Below are 17705 nucleotides of genomic sequence, written 5' to 3'. Positions count from 1 at the left end.
GCTTGAAGTGTCACAGGGGCCTCTTTACGACCAACAATGAGGTCTGGGTAACCACTGTTACCTGCTTCAGTGGGGTTGTTCCATAACAGATCAGCACACCTTTACAACATCTGTGCTACTGACTCTCAAACTTTGAGATTGCAGACCCTCCAACAGTCCCTATTTTCCAGGGACAGTCCCAGATTCGCAGAAGCCATCCTGGTTTCTGATCTGATCCCATAACATCCTGCTTTGCCTTAGGATGTCCTTACTTTCATCAGAAAAATGTTGGAGGGTATGGTAGGACATCTCTATTTTCATCAGAGAAATCTTGGAGGGTATGGAGTTATGTGACCCTCGAGCCAAGGAGATAAGTAACTATACAACTTTTAGAAGACATCTGAAGGCAGCCCTGTATAGGGAAGGGTTTTTTAAAAAAATGTTTAATGTTTTTGAATATGTTGGAAGCTACCCAGAGCTGCTGGGGCAACCCAATCAGATGGGTGGGGTACAAATAATAAAATTATTATTATTATGGAATAGGAAGTCCTTATTTTCATCAGAGAAATCTTGGAGGATATGGGATTGTGGAAATATATGCAACAAAAAAATAAATGAATACGGGTCGTGCCACTCAAATTGGGTCTGCTAGACCCCAGAATTTTAAGCAATGTGAACTAAAATTGCTTCTGCAGCCCTGAAGCTTAAACTTCATTATTTCCATAGGAAACTCTTCCCTGACTGTGAGGTAGGCAACACTGAGAGATAGTGACTAGCCCATGGCCTCTCAGTGATATTCATGGGCAAGTGTGGATTTGAATGCTGTTCTCCCCTGTCCCAGATGCATATTCTAGCCAAGGACACTACACAGGCTCAAAAGGCACGGAGATCAGAGGTCAGAACTGGCAAGCAGGTTGATATTTGGAAAGGGCACTCTCTACAACCCCCAGCCATTTGAACACTGCATGGAGGACGTTTCTGAATTGGGACGAGCCCCCAGTCTGGCCAAATCCCCCGGCTGCAAGGTGCACACTGAATTTTGTATGTTTTCAGGTTCTCAGCGCTACATAGTCATGAGAGTTTCAGAGGCCCATCAGCTGAAAGACGGCAGCCACAAAACAGCCTCAGATCCTGACTTTGGGAAGACGGTGAAAGACCTGCCACGGTGAGAACTTCTTGTACCTGTCGTTCAGATAACTGTGTATTTTATTGGGGGAGGGAGTGTTATCTTAACAATTTATTTCTTAACTGTCTTTAAACTCTGCAACAGTCTTGCTCCTTCCCCCTGGATCTTCAACCACAAACAAGTTAATGTTCTGCCACATTGTGGCACGGGAAATGGATGTTACAGATTGGGGAATAAATTTGATTCACTTCACAATTAAAGGTGAATCTTCCTAATTTGCACTTTCCATAACAAAACTGACACCGTCCTTCAAAAGTCGCACTTCTCAGAATCATTTCAGTACTGTTCTCCGCTTAAGTAATTTGAGCAAGAATGCAAATATATTAGAATAAAGTATGAATAAAAATGCATATATGCGTGAAAATAACATACAAAAAATGTGTTATGTTACGGAATGTTGCTTTACCAAAACAAATGTGTCCATTAGACAATATTGCATACAAAAATCTGGGTATTGGGAGAAATTTGTACAAAAATAGTATGGTATACATTTTCATGAGGTGTGTGTGTATATATATATATATATATATATATATATATATATATATATAATTTCAAACTAGTGTAAAAATGTTGAAAACTGAACTTATGAGTGGAAAAATGAAAAACTGAGGGAAATCGAAATTGACATATTCACCACTGCCTTACACTAGCCATTACTGCCCATTGAGTACAATCCATTGCTATTGGCTAACATGTCCTCTGCCAACCTGGGATCTTCCATATATTTTGAAGTACAACTCCCATCCTCATGATGGGAGATATCTTCCATATCACCTAGTCTAGAGAACACCAAGTTAGGAAAGGCTGCCTTAAGCAAAAGACATTTATTTACATGGTGATTGATAATTATTGCAGTATAGCATTTTGTAGGCACAACCTATAAAACCAAGTCCTCCTGATTTCACTGGGAATGATTTAGAGAACTGGTCGACCTGAAAGTGCATCGCTTTGACTAGAGCAGCCTTTGCTAACCTTTCCAGATGCTTTGAACTACAATTTCCATCAGCCCCAGTCAGGCCGAGCTAAGTGACATCAGAGCTAAAGAGAGGCACTGAATACAGTGGTACCTCGGGTTACAGACGCTTCAGGTTACAGACGCTTCAGGTTACGGACTCCACTACCCCAGAAATAGTACCTCAGGTTAAGAACTTTGCTTCAGGATGAGAACAGAAATCATGCTCCGGTGGTGCGGCAGCAGCAGAAGGCCCCATTAGCTAAAGTGGTACCTCAGGTTAAGAACAGTTTCAGGTTAAGAACGAACCTCCGGAACGAATTAAGTTCTTAACCTGAGGTACCACTGTAGTAGTATGTGCTTGGACATCACAGGGGAGTTCAGATGACCCCTGCTACAGCAGCAGACATTGGGAGAATACACAAGAGTGGGGTCTTCAGGCTCTGCAAGCCAGTCAGGCTCCCTCTCTGTGCTTTTGGGCAACACGTGAAGTGATTCGACGTCCATACTAGTGTAAGGGCACAGATCCTGGCCCAACTGAGACTCCCCCCTTGCATGGAACAGCTGTGATGCCAGACAGTGCAGTCAAGCTTATAAAGTAACAAGATGGTCTCTTCTACAGATCTCAGCATCCAAGAGGGTCTGTAGGCAGGAGATGGTCTTTTAGATGTTTGGGTCTTGAGTCAGTCAGAGGACTGTCCTCTGTGAAGTAGGGTTCATGACCACCCTAGTTGACTAGATTTCTCCCCCATCCCCATGTGATCAGGGTAGAATCATTACTACATGACGTTCTTTACACCCACATTTCCTTTTTTTTAAAATTAATATTTATTAAAGTTTCAGAAATAATAAAATCACATTAATAAACAAGAAAATTTTTAACAAAAACAGAGAAAAATACACCATACAAAATAAAAAATACAAAATAGAAAAAAGTAAAAAAAGAAAAAGAAAAAAAGAAAAAAACAGTTAAAAATAGCTCCGTCTTTTCATAACTTCTTTTACATTTACTTGTTTCCCGGACTTCCTCATACCTCCCTCTTTTGTATTCCAATTCAGTTTGTAAACCCAGCAATTTCTTTCCCTCCTTTTTAATTCCAATCCTAAATCTTAATATATTATGACATTAGATTTTTACCTATTTAGAACCAATTTTTCCATTTCTCTTAACCTTTTTGATCCTAATCCTTAATCTTGATATATTTATAGCTTTAAAACCTGTACAGCTAGGAGCCACTTAACTTCAATCCATCATCACTCTAACATTCATTAATTTTGCAATGTTTCTGTAAATAATCTTTAAATTTCTTCCAATCTTCTTCCACCAACTCTTTTCCCTGGTCACGGATTCTGCCAGTCATTTCCGCCAATTCCATGTAGTCCATCATTTTCATCTGCCATTCCTCCACCCACATTTCCAATGCACTGCTAAATGTTCTTATGCACCTCGTGTGTTTTATTATTCATTTATTTTGAACGATGCCTAAACTGCTTAATCAAAGCTCAGTCGGTAGAGCAGGAGACTCTCCATCTCAGAGTTATGGGTTCGACCCCCACCTTGGGCAAAAATGGAACCAGAATTACCATAGTTAGCTCTGCCTGTCATTGGCTCTGGCTCCACCTATCATTGGCTCTGCCACTGCCTGTCATTGACTTGGTTCCTCCTCCTAGCCTCCCTGCCTTTTAGTGGGACGCAGGTGGCACTGTGGGTTAAACCACAGAGCCTAGGACTTCCCGATCAGAAGGTTGGCAGTTCGAATCCCCACGATGGGGTGAGCTCCTGCTGCTCATTCCCTGCTCCTGCCAACCTAGCAGTTCAAAAGCTTGTCAAAGTGCAAGTAGATAAATAGGTACCACTCCGGTGGGAAGGTAAACGGCATTTCCGTGTGCTGCTCTGGTTCACCAGAAGCGGCTTAGTCATGCTGGCCACATGACCTGGAAGCTATACGCTGGCTCCCTTGGCCAATAAAGCAAGATGAGCGCCACAACCCAGAGTCGTCCGTGACTAGACCTAATGGTCAGGGGTCCCTTTACCTTTACCTGCCACCCCTACCCAATACCCAGACACACACGTACCTGGGTGTTTAACAAATTGGTATGGATGTGCATCTTGTCCAAATGGTGCACATTTTCTGCCAGAAATACTGGCTTGCCAATCAGAGGGTTGGCGGTTCGAATCCCCACAACAGGGTGAGCTCCCGTTGCTCGGTCCCTGCTCCTGTCAACCTAGCAGTTTGAAAGCACGAAGTGCAAGTAGATCAATAGGTACCGCTCCAGCGGGAAGGTAAACGGTGTTTCCGTGCACTGCTCTGGTTCGCCAGAAGCGGCTTAGTCATGCTGGCCACATGATCCGGAAGCTGTACGCCGGCTCCCTCGGCCAATAAAGCGAGATGAGTGCCGCAACCCCAGAGTCAGCCACGACTGGACCTAATGGTCAGGGGTCCCTTTACCTTTACCCATCACCCATCACCCATACCCAATACCCAAACACACACGTACCCGGGTGTTTACAAATAGTTATGGATGTGCATCAAGTCCAAATGCTGCACATTTTCTGCCAGGAATACTGGCTTTTGCCTCACCAGCCTCAATAGGAACCAGACAACACTGGGTTTGTGTAATAAAATCAAAGGTAAAACACAGCTAAAACTCGCAGTAACTATATTAAAATGTGCACAAAATAATTCTCATTCAAACATATAGGCAACAGCAGTCTATGCCTTGGTAGGCCTGCTGAAATAAATAATAATAGAGGATAATAAAGGATGCCGGTGGGCTTAAGCACCCATAAGTCTCCTCTGGCGTGTGGCCCACCTGGGTTGGTTGCCAGGCAATTTGTATGTATTATGCAGAAAGAGTATCCTGAAGAAATTTCAGCCTAGTTATTGAGTGAAATTCTTGACTTGGTGCCACTTTCCAAGATTATGGCTCAGTTCTTCTATAAGGAAATTAAATTCAGAAATAGCATTTAAATGCTGGTCGGCGTATGACCCAAACAACAGAGATGCAAAATAGAAGCCGAGAACTCAAGAGTTTGCTTTACTTTTCACTCCAGGTGCTTATCTTCAAGTGCTTATCCACCCATGATTTACAGGCCTTCTAGCTTCAGGGAGCCTTCCCTCAGAATAAAAACGACACAGCACAAAAGGAAAGGGGGCAGGGAAGGAAAAGGAAAACAGCAAACTCAGGGTGGAATTCAACATAGCACTAAGGTATTGTGCTGCCAGCACAAACGTTTCTGCTTGGCTGATGGGATGATCTCCCCTCCCGCCCCCCTCCCTGTGCTATGTTCTGGGGTTTTTCTAGAGTTGATTTGGGGGAGCCATGGGGGTGCATGGAGGAAGGAGAGGGTGTGGAAGGCCCCATTGCACTACTGAGACAGGTAAACGGCCTTTCCGTGTGCTGCTCTGGTTTGCCAGACGCGGCTTACTCATGCTGGCCACATGACCTGGAAGCTATACGCTGGCTCCCTTGGCCAATAAAGCAAGATGAGCGCCACAACCCAGAGTCGTCCGTGACTAGACCTAATGGTCAGGGGTCCCTTTACCTTTACCTGCCACCCCTACCCAATACCCAGACACACACGTACCTGGGTGTTTAACAAATTGGTATGGATGTGCATCTTGTCCAAATGGTGCACATTTTCTGCCAGAAATACTGGCTTGCCAATCAGAGGGTTGGCGGTTCGAATCCCCACAACAGGGTGAGCTCCCGTTGCTCGGTCCCTGCTCCTGTCAACCTAGCAGTTTGAAAGCACGAAGTGCAAGTAGATCAATAGGTACCGCTCCAGCGGGAAGGTAAACGGTGTTTCCGTGCACTGCTCTGGTTCGCCAGAAGCGGCTTAGTCATGCTGGCCACATGATCCGGAAGCTGTACGCCGGCTCCCTCGGCCAATAAAGCGAGATGAGTGCCGCAACCCCAGAGTCAGTCACGACTGGACCTAATGGTCAGGGGTCCCTTTACCTTTACCTTTACCTTTACCTTTATACCAAAGCCGGCAGAAATAGTTTCTGCTCCCTGGTTTCCAACAGACAACTGTTTGACCACCATGAGAGCAGTTTGCTGGACTAGCTGGGCCTGATCCACCAGGCTCTTCTTATTTTCTTATGCACTCCTCAGATCGACATATTTCTGGTGTTGCTAATTTCTTTTTCCTAAATTCATATAGAATGGAAACATTGCAAAGCACTGTCCCCCACAAAGCACAACAAATTGAATGAAATCTGGTACAAGCAGGTCTTGTTCTCAAAGTAACATTTAAGAACAAGAGTAGCTTTCTGTGGATTTTGCTGGTTGGAGACATGTAATTCTCACTAACTGTTGTGTTCCTGAACCACATGCCTATCTGAGAAAACACCCGGGGAGAGAGGATAGTTCAACAGTTGTTGTTACAGAACATCATCAAAAAGGATCAGAGAAGGTCAGCTGTTTCTCAGTCGATAAACGAAAACTTGACACTATCTTTCCTTTCATTTTCCTGCATCAGGTGTTTACTGAAGATGATGAAGATGAAACAGAAGGGAGTCAGTGTTGCATTTTTATAAATTAACTAGTGGCTGCCACCTCTGCTTTGTTGTTCTCCAACCCTAACTACCCCTGGCTTCATGCAAATGCAGAATTCTGATGAGATGCTACAAATTCTCCAATGGGAGCTGCGTGGTGACAGCCTTACATGTGTATTTATATAGGAAGAAAGCAATAGTTATAACCTAGCCTGCTGGGGCTGATGGGGGGCTGTAGTCCAAAATATCTAGAGGCTCCCAGGTTGGTGAAAGCCCATTCACCATAACTAGTTCTACAAATTGTTCCCATGAAAATTAGAATGACTTTAAAGTTCTGGATTGTATGGGTTGTGTCCCAAGACAGTTAAAGTTTGTACTCAAATAATTGTTTCATGCTTCAAAACAATGCCATTTTTGCAGACCATGGGTTGGTAGGGCTGCCATATGCCCAGTTTTTCCCAGACACGTCCAGAAATTTGGCCAGAAAATCTTGTCCGGGTGAATTTTTGGCAAATCAGCAAAATGTCTGGGGAAACCCAGATGTATGAAGAAGAAGAAGAAGAAGAAGAAGAAGAAGAAGAAGAAGAAGAAGAGGAGTTTGGATTTGATTTCCCGCTTTATCACTACCCTAAGGAGTCTCAAAGCAGCTAACATTCTCCTTTCCCTTCCTCCCCCACAACAAACACTCTGTGAGGTGAGTGGGGCTGAGAGACTTCAGAGAAGTGTGACTGGCCCAAGGTCTCCCAGCAGCTGCATGTGGAGGAGCGGGGAATTGAACCCGGTTCACCAGATTACGAGGCCACCGCTCTTAACCACTACACTCACACTGGCAAGTGGATGATGATGATATCATTTAAAAATTCAAAAAAAAAAAGACCAAAAAGGGAGTGGGGAAACAGCTCAACAGCTTTGTCCAGATTTTGGGAATATGGCAACCCTATGTGTTGGTCCTACTATGAAGGAATGCAAAGCATTGCTCTACATTAGGCATGGCCAGTGTGGTGCCCCTGGGCACACGGTGGCCACCCCTGTCTCTTCTCCACCTCACTGAAATTATGTTTGAACCAAGCATCCTATTGTAGCCAAAAGAATACAGTGGTACCTCAGTTTACAGATGCTTCAGGTTACAGACTCCACTAACCCAGAAATAGTACCTCGGGTTAAGAACTTTGCTTCAGGATGAGAACAGAAATCATGCGGTGGCGGCAGCAGGAGGCCCCATTAGCTAAAGTGGTACCTCAGGTTAAGAACAGTTTCAGGTTAAGGACAGACCTCCAGAACGAATTAAGTTCTTAACCCGAGGTACCACTGTAGCTTGCAGATTGTTCTGAGTTGTAGTGTAGTGTAGCACCAATGACAGTAACTGTGGCTTGCAAGTGTGCCCCCAAAGACTGGTAGACCTGGCTGGTACAGCCATGGACCAGCTTGTCAGCAACATCTTCCTCATTCCTTTTCTAAGCACTTCTCAGAAGGCAGAGCTAAACACACCTGTATTCCAAGGCAGGGCAGATACACCTGTATTCCAAGGAGTCGACACTCATCACATCAGTGCAGTGGTTCAGTATGAGTTATAGTGATGGCTCAAAAGCCAGGAGACCTCAACCCATGGATCAGGTTGCTGATACTACTGTTGGGATTTCATTCCTCCCTTGCTGGATGTGTGATTGTTTTCATCACATGTATGTGTTGACATTCCATACTGTTGGAGTCATGAGAATGGATGTTCAGTTATACTCTTCCGTTATGTTGTACTATTGCTTTTAGTCTGTTTTCTCTCTTGGAGAAGAAGAAGGAAAGAGGAGCCATGTTCCTTTGTTCTGTAACACTTGTATATAGAGTGGTACCCGTGGTACAAATGCTTCAGGTTACAAACTCCACTAACCTGGAAGAGTTACCTTGAGTTGAGAACTTTGCCCCAGGATGAGAACGGAAATTGTGTGCCGGCGGTGCAGCGTCAGCAAGAGGCCCCATTAGCGAAAGCCAGTGTGGTGTTGTGGTTAAGAGCGGTGGACTCGTAATCTGGTGAACCGGGTTCGATTCCCCGCTCCTCCACATGCAGCTGCTGGGTGACCTTGGGCTAGTCACACTTCTCTGAAGTCTCTCAGCCCCACTCACCTCACAGAGTGTTTGTTGTGGAGGAGGAAGGGAAAGGAGATTGTTAGCCGCTTTGAGACTCCTTCGGGTAGTGATAAAGCAGGATATCAAATCCAAACTCTTCTTCTTCTTCTCTAGTTAAGAACAGTTTCAGGTTAAGAACGAACCTCTGGAACAAATCAAGTTCGTAACTAGAGGTACCACTGTAATAAAGTAGCTTAGATTCCACACCTCAAATGCCTAGCTTTTGCTTGGACTCTGCTATCAGATTAGGTGCATATATCTTCGGATATATGTCACAGAAGCGCATCAGAAAACAGTGATGAATCATTCCGAGAGTCACTTGTGGGGAAGAACGCAGCTGCCTGGCGTTTTCCAAGTTGGTTCAGAAGCCCAGTGCAGTTTACTACGTACCAACAACTGCAAGTCTTCCCTGGGCTGCAACTGTGCTGTCACTTCCATTGCAAAGGGGGTAAAGGACTTTATAAAGTTGTATAACAAAGAGATTCAACTTGGTGCAGAAGAAATCCTGTTGAATTTGGTTGCTCTTCATATCCGAGAGAGGGATAGATAATTGGGACCATCTTAGTTCCCCAAGGCCTTTTCTGTACCCAAGAGAAAGGCTCACAGCTGGAATCACTTTCTGGAGAAAAATACAGAAATAATTGCCACATGTCGTATATGCTAAAATATCTTTCGACACCCGTCCTGCAGAGGGCTTATTCATATGTCCAGTTCCTGGGTACTGTTTAATTATTTGGTTCTTATTTCCACAAGTATTAATGTCAGTGTTCTGTGTTTTCCCATCTAGTTTTCTTTAAATTGGGGGTGGGGAACCTTTTTGGGGAGGAATAAAGGGCCATATTTCCTTGATTAAAAGATGTTGGGGCCACATTCCAGCTGTCAGAGTGGGTGGGGGCAGTTGCAAACACAACCATATACCTTTATGCTAATCACAAGTTCATGCAGGAAACAATTTCCATGGAAACAGAGACATCTATTTAATTCTCAGTAAATCCACTTAAGTTTCAGCTTCTATTTTCTCCACATACATTCTCACATCAAGTTGTTAAAAAAGGAACACAAACTTTTTATCTGCCCTGACCGTGCAAAAGTTCAAAATAATCAAGTGACGCCTGCATAAGGATAAATGGATAAGATAAATGAATAGCCGAATTTCAAGTCTTGCCATACAGCTTTCCAAAACTTCAAAATGCAAGTGCATCTCCAAAATTGCATGCATGCAGTTACAAGAACCATGGATGGCTTTTGGCATATTGCAAGGAACACAAGTCAACCTCTCTGCTGAGACACTTCCTCCTCTGCTTTGGTCCTCTTGCACCAGAACTTCTTGCAGAGTATCCCCTCAAAGTGTTTCTTATTGAACAGCTGGAGGGTAAGAAGGAACCATCTGGTGTAGCACCAGGATTTCCACATATCTGTGTCAGTGGCTCTGGGATTCCCTAGCAGAATGTTAAATATTGCACAGAAGGCCAAAATGAACCAGCGGGTGGAAGATAACAGGGATAGAAGGGACGTGGGTGGCACTGTGGTCTAAACCACTGAGCCTCATGGGCTTGCCGATCAGAAGGTTGGTGGTTCAAATCCCCACACTGGGGTGAGCTCCGGTTGCTCTGTCCCAGCTCCTGCTAACCTAGCAATTCAAAAGCACACCAGTGCAAGTAGATAAATAGGTACCACTGCAGCAGGGAGGTAAATGGCCTTCCTGTGTGCTCTGGTTTCCATCACAGTGTTCCATTGCACCAGAAGCAGTTTAGTCATGCTGGCCACATGACTCAGAAAGCTGTTTGCAGACAAATGCCAGCTCCCTTGGCCTGAAAGCAAGATGAGCACCACAACCCCATAATTGCCTTTGACTGGACATAACCGTCCAGGGACCCTTTACCTTTACCTAGAGGTGCAGCATGGTGTAAGTTTTGGAGTGCTGGACTATGACTGGGGAGGACCAAGTTTCAGATCCCTGCTGGGCCATGGAAACTCACTCTTTCAGCCTAGCCTACGTCACAAGGATACTGTGAAGATGAGAGGGGGACTATGGGCTTCTTGGAAGAAAAATGGGACAAAAATGTTGTACATATATGTAAAGTATACAAGAACTTGGAAGAAACCAGGCTACCACATAGAATTACCAATTAAAGCATTTACAATTAATATGGGACTTGAATGGGAGTTTAGATGATTGAGATTGAGCTTGTTTCAACATGCTGGTTTTCCTCTGCTCAATGCAGGTCAGTGCTGCTGCTCCTGAAGAACCCAACCTTCATCTTCCTTTGCTTAGCTGGAGCAACAGAAGCCACACTCATTGCTGGGATGTCCACCTTCGGCCCCAAGTTTCTGGAATCCCAGTTTAGCTTAAGTGCCTCGGAAGCAGCAACCTTGTTCGGTAAGGAAATATTGGTTAGGGGCCATTGCAGGTTGCTTACACCTTCTTAAGCGATTGGGCGTGTACGGCCCGGTTCGCACAACATGCCAAGCCAAACGTTGGTACAGTTAGACCCACATGAATGGAAGTGTCCCTTAACCGAGGCTGGCAGCCACTTTGCTGCTAACCAGTCCTTTTTGCTGCTGCACCTTGTTGCATACCCCACAAATGTCCCAGAAAAACGGTGATCTCGCACAATTGTGCGCTGAGAACTCACACCAAAGAAAGCACGTCTTCTGGGTTCTGTTATCTTGCCCAGGTCACGTGAGTACAGATGGGAAGATGTGTGTCCCAGTTTTGCAACTCAACATGGTGTTGGCCTAAGGCAAGGTTTGGCTTAGTGTGTTGTCTGAACTGGTAGGGGTGCCAACTTGAATAAAATATTGGGGGGGAGTGATTGGTTCTATTACGTAAATTGTATGCCAACCTGCATCCTCTTCTGTCCCCCCTTTTTGGAATAGGGGTGTTGGTGGATTTTATCTTTCTTTTCTGTAAAGTGGAAGCGGTCACCCCACCCAGAAGCCCCTACAACACTGCCAGCTCCAGAAGGGCTGCCTGGGTAAACAGAATTTCTCCAGAAACGAGGAGTACAGTATAAGCATGGAAGCTTCTCACCTCCAGCTCTGGGTCTGGGATAGCAGAGGGCCAATCCAAAGGGTGCTGGCTCTAGCCTGGTGCCAGGCTGCACAACCAGCTCCCCTAGTGGTTACAGTCACCAGGTAGCCAACTCCTAAATAGCACCCCACACAGTAAATGGCTGTGTAATTTGTATTCAAAGCTGCTTAAATGGTAGTTCCTAGGTGGTGTTCCATCCAGATACTGGCCAGCCTTTTTCATTTGCATTCCTAATGATGTATGTTCCAGCTGGCATCAAGTTGGTTTTATGCAATCCTGCTTTCAGTAAAGTCTCAGGTTGGAGACGCTGCTTCATTTCCCAATTGGCTCATGTCCTATTTGCTCCCTGCTGATCTGGGTCCCCTCTGCCAAACATTCATTTCAAGTGCTGTAGCAAAGAGTGCCCCTCCAGCTTGCAAAAAATGTGATAATATTGAAGAAGCAGAGCAACTAATAAAGCAGAATGGTTTTGGGGTGGCCCAATATAAATGCACCACTAATGCACAATTATTGCATCAAATGCAAGTTGCAGAGTCTGCCCATCCACAAACAAATACCCTACCAGCCTGGAGGGACCCAATTGCATCACAAGCTTTCTGGGGCTATTTGTTTTGTTGAACAGATACTCATTATTCCTTCCAATGTTGCTGCAGCCTGTGTTCGAGATCAGTGGGAGATCTGTCCTATCACAAAGGGGTTCTTGGTCTGTGCTGCCAAGAGCTTCCTCTGTGTTTTCAGACGGGCGTGATTGCAAAAGATAAAGGAAAGCACCTTAACCACATATGTGATCTTGCCGATTTCTTCTCCTTTTGGAAGGCTACCTCGTGGTTCCAGCTGGAGGAGGAGGCACATTCCTCGGAGGCTTCATCGTGAACAAATTTAAGCTGCGCTGTTCGGGGATTATCAAGTTCTGTTTGTTTTGCACCATGTCCAGCTTGCTGGCCATTTTCATCTTTTTCATCGACTGCCCCAACATGCCCATGGCTGGAGTGACACAGATGTATGACAGAAGGTAGGAGACATGATAAGCCATGTCACCCTGCTGATGCTATTGATGCTGAGGATGCAGCAAAGGATTATTAATGTATGAAATTGAGACCAGGGTTCACATCTCCACTCAGCCATGAAGCTCCCTGGGTGACCTCAGGCCAGTAACCTCGGACTTGCAGCCTAGTTAAAATGGAAGGGTAGAGAGAGAAACTATGGGAAACTTCCCCTGGGAAGAGGGATTGATTGTTAAGCCCCTCTGAAAATTGTAGCTCTGTGAGGGGCCTCCTAACAACTCTCAGCACCCTTAACAAACTGCAGCTCCCATAATCCTTTGGGGGAAGCCATGGCTGTCTAAAGTGGTGTAAGGTAAAGGTAAAGGGACCCCTGACCGTTTGGTCCAGTCGTGGCCGACTCTGGGGTTGCGGTGCTCATCTCGCTTTATTGGCCGAGGGAGCCGGCGTACAGCTTCCGGGTCATGTGGCCAGCATGACTAAGCTGCTTCTGGGAAACCAGAGCAGCACACGGAAAGGCCATTTACCTTCCCGCCGGAGCGGTACCTATTTATCTACTTGCACTTGAAAGTACTTTTGAACTGCTAGGTTGGCAGGAGCAGGGACTGAACAATGGGAGCTCACCTCGTCGCGGGAATTCGAACTGCCAGCCTTCTGATTGGCAAGTCCTAGGCTTTGTGGTTTAACCCACAGTGCCATCCATGTCCCTTAAAGTGGTATCATAATGCATTAAATGTATCTTATGAATGTGGCCCATCTGTGGACACTTTGAGAGGCTAAATGTTGTGTGTGTTGGCAACTTCTCTGCTTTGTCCAGCATCTTACCCGAAGGCCGCCTCAACCTGTCCGCCCCTTGCAATGTGGAGTGTGATTGTCTGCGAGAGATGTACAGCCCTGTGTGTGGAAATGATGGTATCATGTATTACTCCCCCTGCCATGCAGGGTGCAAGAAGGTATCAACCAGCCACGACAGCGGGAAAAAGGTATGATCTACGGAAAAGATCTGCTCTGTCTTGTTGTAGGGTCTGGGCAGAGGAGGAATGGTGGCATACAACCAAGGAAATGGGGGCAGTTGGCAGGCCCCCAGCTGGCTCCAGCCCACCAGCCAGTGTGCCGGGCAATCTCCAGTCCTTGGTGCAGCATCTGCGACTCACAGCTTCAAAAGCAGAGACAACACACAAACAGAAGTGCCAGGAGAGTATGTGTGAGCAGATTTACAAGCAGTTTATTCAGCATAGGTAAAGGTAAAGGGACCCCTGACCATTAGGTCCAGTCGTGGCCGACTCTGGGGTTGCGGCGCTCATCTCGCTTTATTAGCCGAGGGAGCCGTCGTACAGCTTCCGGGTCATGTGGCCAGCATGACTAAGCCGCTTCTGGTGAACCAGAGCAGCACACGGAAATGCCATTTACCTTCCCTTTTTATCTACTTGCACTTTGACGTGCTTTCGAACTGCTAGGTTGGCAGGAGCTGGGGCGGAGCAACGGGAGCTCACCCCGTCATGGGGATTTGAACCGCCGACCTTCTGATCGGGAAGTCCTAGGCTCTGTGGTTTGACCCACAGCGCCACCCATACATCAGGACAAAAGGAAAACATGTCTGATCCCTGTCGTGTCCAAAGCAAGGCAGCATAAGCATAAGCTATAGAAAAACAGAAGTTCCCAGCAAGCTGTGCTGGAGTGTAAACAGACATGTGACATACAACAATTCCACACGTCTGTTCTTAAGGTGGAACAGAATATTCTAACAGCCTCCCCAGCCTGACCCTTCCAGAGAAGAAGGAGATAATTCAGAATTATAACAGGGGTTTGAGAGAAGTCACAGCTCAAAGGCAGATGAGGGGAAGCTGGGAAATAATGGGAGAGAAGGAGGAAAAAGAAGAAGCACCAGGGGAGAGACAGCTGATGGACTCAGTGTCTTTATAAAGCATTCCAGACCCCCCCCTCCCAGAACACAGCGGGCCTTGAAAGTAGGAGAGCAAATAACTCAAAGGCAAAAGGCCCTCTCCAGCACCTGTAGTGATGACTCATGAGGAAGTGGGATAGATGGAGGGGGTGGGGTTTCACTTGGAGCAACACCATTACTCCAATATGCTGCATTTCGAAGCCTCTCTCTGTGAATATTGAATAAAAAGCATTGGTAAGAACTTTCCTTGTCTTATACATTCCTGGCAATCTACCGATGGTGGTTGGATCCTCTGACGCCTGACACCTGTAGATGCCATGAAGCCTGCTTCATCACAGTTTAGTCAAGCTGTGGACAGAGCTAAAATTAACTGGGAGGGAGGGGGTTCTAAAACAATTTCCCCTTCAGATGTGTGTGTGTGTGTGTGTGTGCGCGCGCGCATGTAATTTTTATTCAATTGTATTAACACAAAGTGTAGAATCCATCCTGGTATGTATGAGGTGTGTGCCTCATTGGTTGCTCTATCTCAGCATTGTCTATAATAGCTTCCGACATCCTGGTAACCACCAGATGTTTTTGGACTAGTCTGATGAAAGTTGTAGTCCAAAACATCTGGAGCTCACCAGGTTGTCGGAAGCTGCTCAGTGCTGTTTGGAAGTGACTCTCTGGGGTTTCAGACAGAGGTCTTCTCAAGTCCCATCTAGAGATGTCCAAGACTGAACCTGAGACATTTTGCATGCAAAACACAGGTTCTATCACCAAGTTGTGGTGCCACCTCAATATGCAAATGAAAAGCATCTTTGCTTCCCAGCATGTGGGCAAGTAGCATGTTTTGGCAGAGCGTGTGGATTTCTTCTAAATGGGACCTTCTCTTGTTGTATGCTTGACAAGGTTTACCACGAGTGCAGCTGTATACTTGATGCTCCCGTTGCATCTGGCTTGGCGACCACAGGAAAGTGTACCTCCTCGTGTGAGAGAAGGACCCTCCTCCTGCTTTTCATGTTTGTGGTCATCCTCTTCACATTCCTGAGCAGCATTCCTGCTCTGACGGCCACTTTACGGTAAGCCGCAAAATTCTACTCCATATTGATCCAGAGCAGATTCCAATGTACAGTTAGCAGAGCAAAAACTTAAACACGTTGTAGGATTCCCCAAAAATAGGCCAGAGGCAATTAATATTTCATCTAGCAGAGCTTTACTGCTACTGAAGGCAAATGAACATAATGGTCAAAAATCCAATACATTCAGGATTGCCACTGTCCATAAGAAATCCAGTTGCAGCAGACTTAACTTAAACTTACAATAACTTATAATAAGTCTAAGCATACAGAAGACCACACCAGAGAGAAAAGAGATAGGAAGAGAAAGTGAGTGAAAGCCAGGCTCCTTCCAGCCTATTTTTATAGCCAGCATGACCTTGACTGAATAAAGATATCAGAACCAGTTTAAGCCAGCTGTACTCAGCTTCTCTGAAAGAATAACCCAAACATCATGAACCTTCTGCTTGCATCTTTCACACAGAGAAGCTTACAGAACCCTCTTGAATTAAGTAGAATAGGAAAGATCTCTACACATCAGATCAATACTTTCTGTAACAGGGCTGTCTTTAGCGTATGTGCCGCCGGGGTGCAAAGATCTGCCCAGCGCCCCCAAATTTAGTTTAGCTGCCCCCAAATTAACTTTTTAAAGCTTTTTTGGGAGAGGGAGGAAGTTGTTGAGCTTTTTTTTGGGGGGGGGGGAATCACTCACCTGTAACAACGACGCAGCAGGGAAAAAAATATTTGATGCTGTGGAGGGGGGGAGGGGGGAGACTTTCGCTCCATTGCTTTTCACTGCCGCCAATTGAGAGGGAGCCGGTATACATTTGGCGTCCCCCAGAATTTGGCACCCATGTGCCCTGCACCCCTTGCACCCCCAGGTAAAGACGGCCCTCTTCTGTAATAAGAAATGCAAACTGACATGACCACGCTGCCTGCAGCTACTGGGGTTCAGGCTTCAACAACAATTGGAGGGCCACACCCCTGACTTAACAGTCTGGTTTAATATTGGCTGCACATATATATGCAACCAAGTCAGAGACACTTAGCAGCCAGATGGGCATGCTTGAGTTCTGTATAATGAGAATCACATAGCTTCCAGGATTTTGGAACATGTGTTGGACCGAATATCTGTGTCTCTTTTTTTCTGGTAGGCAGAAACAACTGCCATGACTTTGAGCCATCAGGATCTTTTTACAAAATTATATATCAGAGGCATTTTAATATTTAACATGAACCAGATCACTGTGCCCTTAACTATTGAGACCCACAATTTGGTGGTATTATGGGAAACAGAGCTGCTGCGCTGCTCAAGGGTTGTTCCTGCTCGCTGTCATTTATAAATGTTTTGTCTTATGCTTCCTAGGTGCGTCTCAGACAGGCAGCGATCGTTTGCTCTGGGGATCCAATGGATTGTAGTCCGGACACTTGGTACACTATACAGCTAAGATCTCATAATCTACTCCTTGCATATGATGTTTATTGACATAACTCTTGCTCAGGATAAAATCATGTAGGCTATGAAGACATTCTATATGTCTGTAGAAGCAAAATACAACAACAGCCCACAAATGCTGGACCAGTTGGCACATTGACCTTTAATATACAACTGCCTCCTTCTTAAAAACAACCACCACCACAAAAACAAGTTAGCTGAGAAGGTAGGATGGTGTGTATTTGAACAGAAATGGTCAGCATCTGCAGACCTGCACACATTTAGTCCAAGCATGTCTTGGACCTGCACACATTTAGTCCAAGCATGATGACACTCTCCTCTTTTTACTTTTGTTGTGGCAGTGATGCTCCTATGACCCAATGCTTAGCATTGGGCTACCTCCCCATTCTGAAAAGACTACAGCATAGAGATCTCCATAAATTGGACTAGCTGGGCCTAGAGTCTGGCTCCTTCTGTGTCCATTGTGTTCTGCTCAGAGTAAAGGTAAAGGTCCAGTCATGACCGACTCTGGGGTTGTGGCGCTCATCTTGCTTT

General features: G+C 45.5%; 1 protein-coding gene across 4 annotated transcripts in view; it reads left to right on the top strand.

Annotated features, from left to right (window-relative positions):
* Nucleotides 1-17705, top strand: part of SLCO4A1 (solute carrier organic anion transporter family member 4A1) — a 66174-nt gene that overhangs the window by 41084 nt on the left and 7385 nt on the right. For all 4 annotated transcript variants that reach the window (XR_013987913.1, XM_081011162.1, XM_081011163.1 and 1 more), the window contains exons 5-10: nucleotides 1033-1144; nucleotides 10966-11120; nucleotides 12591-12786; nucleotides 13593-13758; nucleotides 15570-15739; nucleotides 17082-17146. Coding sequence is in view for 3 of the 4 variants with exons in the window: in XM_081011162.1 (XP_080867288.1) it covers nucleotides 1033-1144; nucleotides 10966-11120; nucleotides 12591-12786; nucleotides 13593-13758; nucleotides 15570-15739; nucleotides 17082-17146 (864 nt within the window). In the remaining variant the exon portion in view is untranslated. The remainder of the gene's footprint in view (nucleotides 1-1032; nucleotides 1145-10965; nucleotides 11121-12590; nucleotides 12787-13592; nucleotides 13759-15569; nucleotides 15740-17081; nucleotides 17147-17705) is intronic.

This window comes from Podarcis pityusensis, assembly GCF_964106645.2.
Source record: "Podarcis pityusensis genome assembly, chromosome: 6".
In the NCBI taxonomy this organism is placed as follows: domain Eukaryota; kingdom Metazoa; phylum Chordata; class Lepidosauria; order Squamata; family Lacertidae; genus Podarcis; species Podarcis pityusensis.
This window is presented reverse-complemented; position numbering and strand designations above follow the sequence as displayed.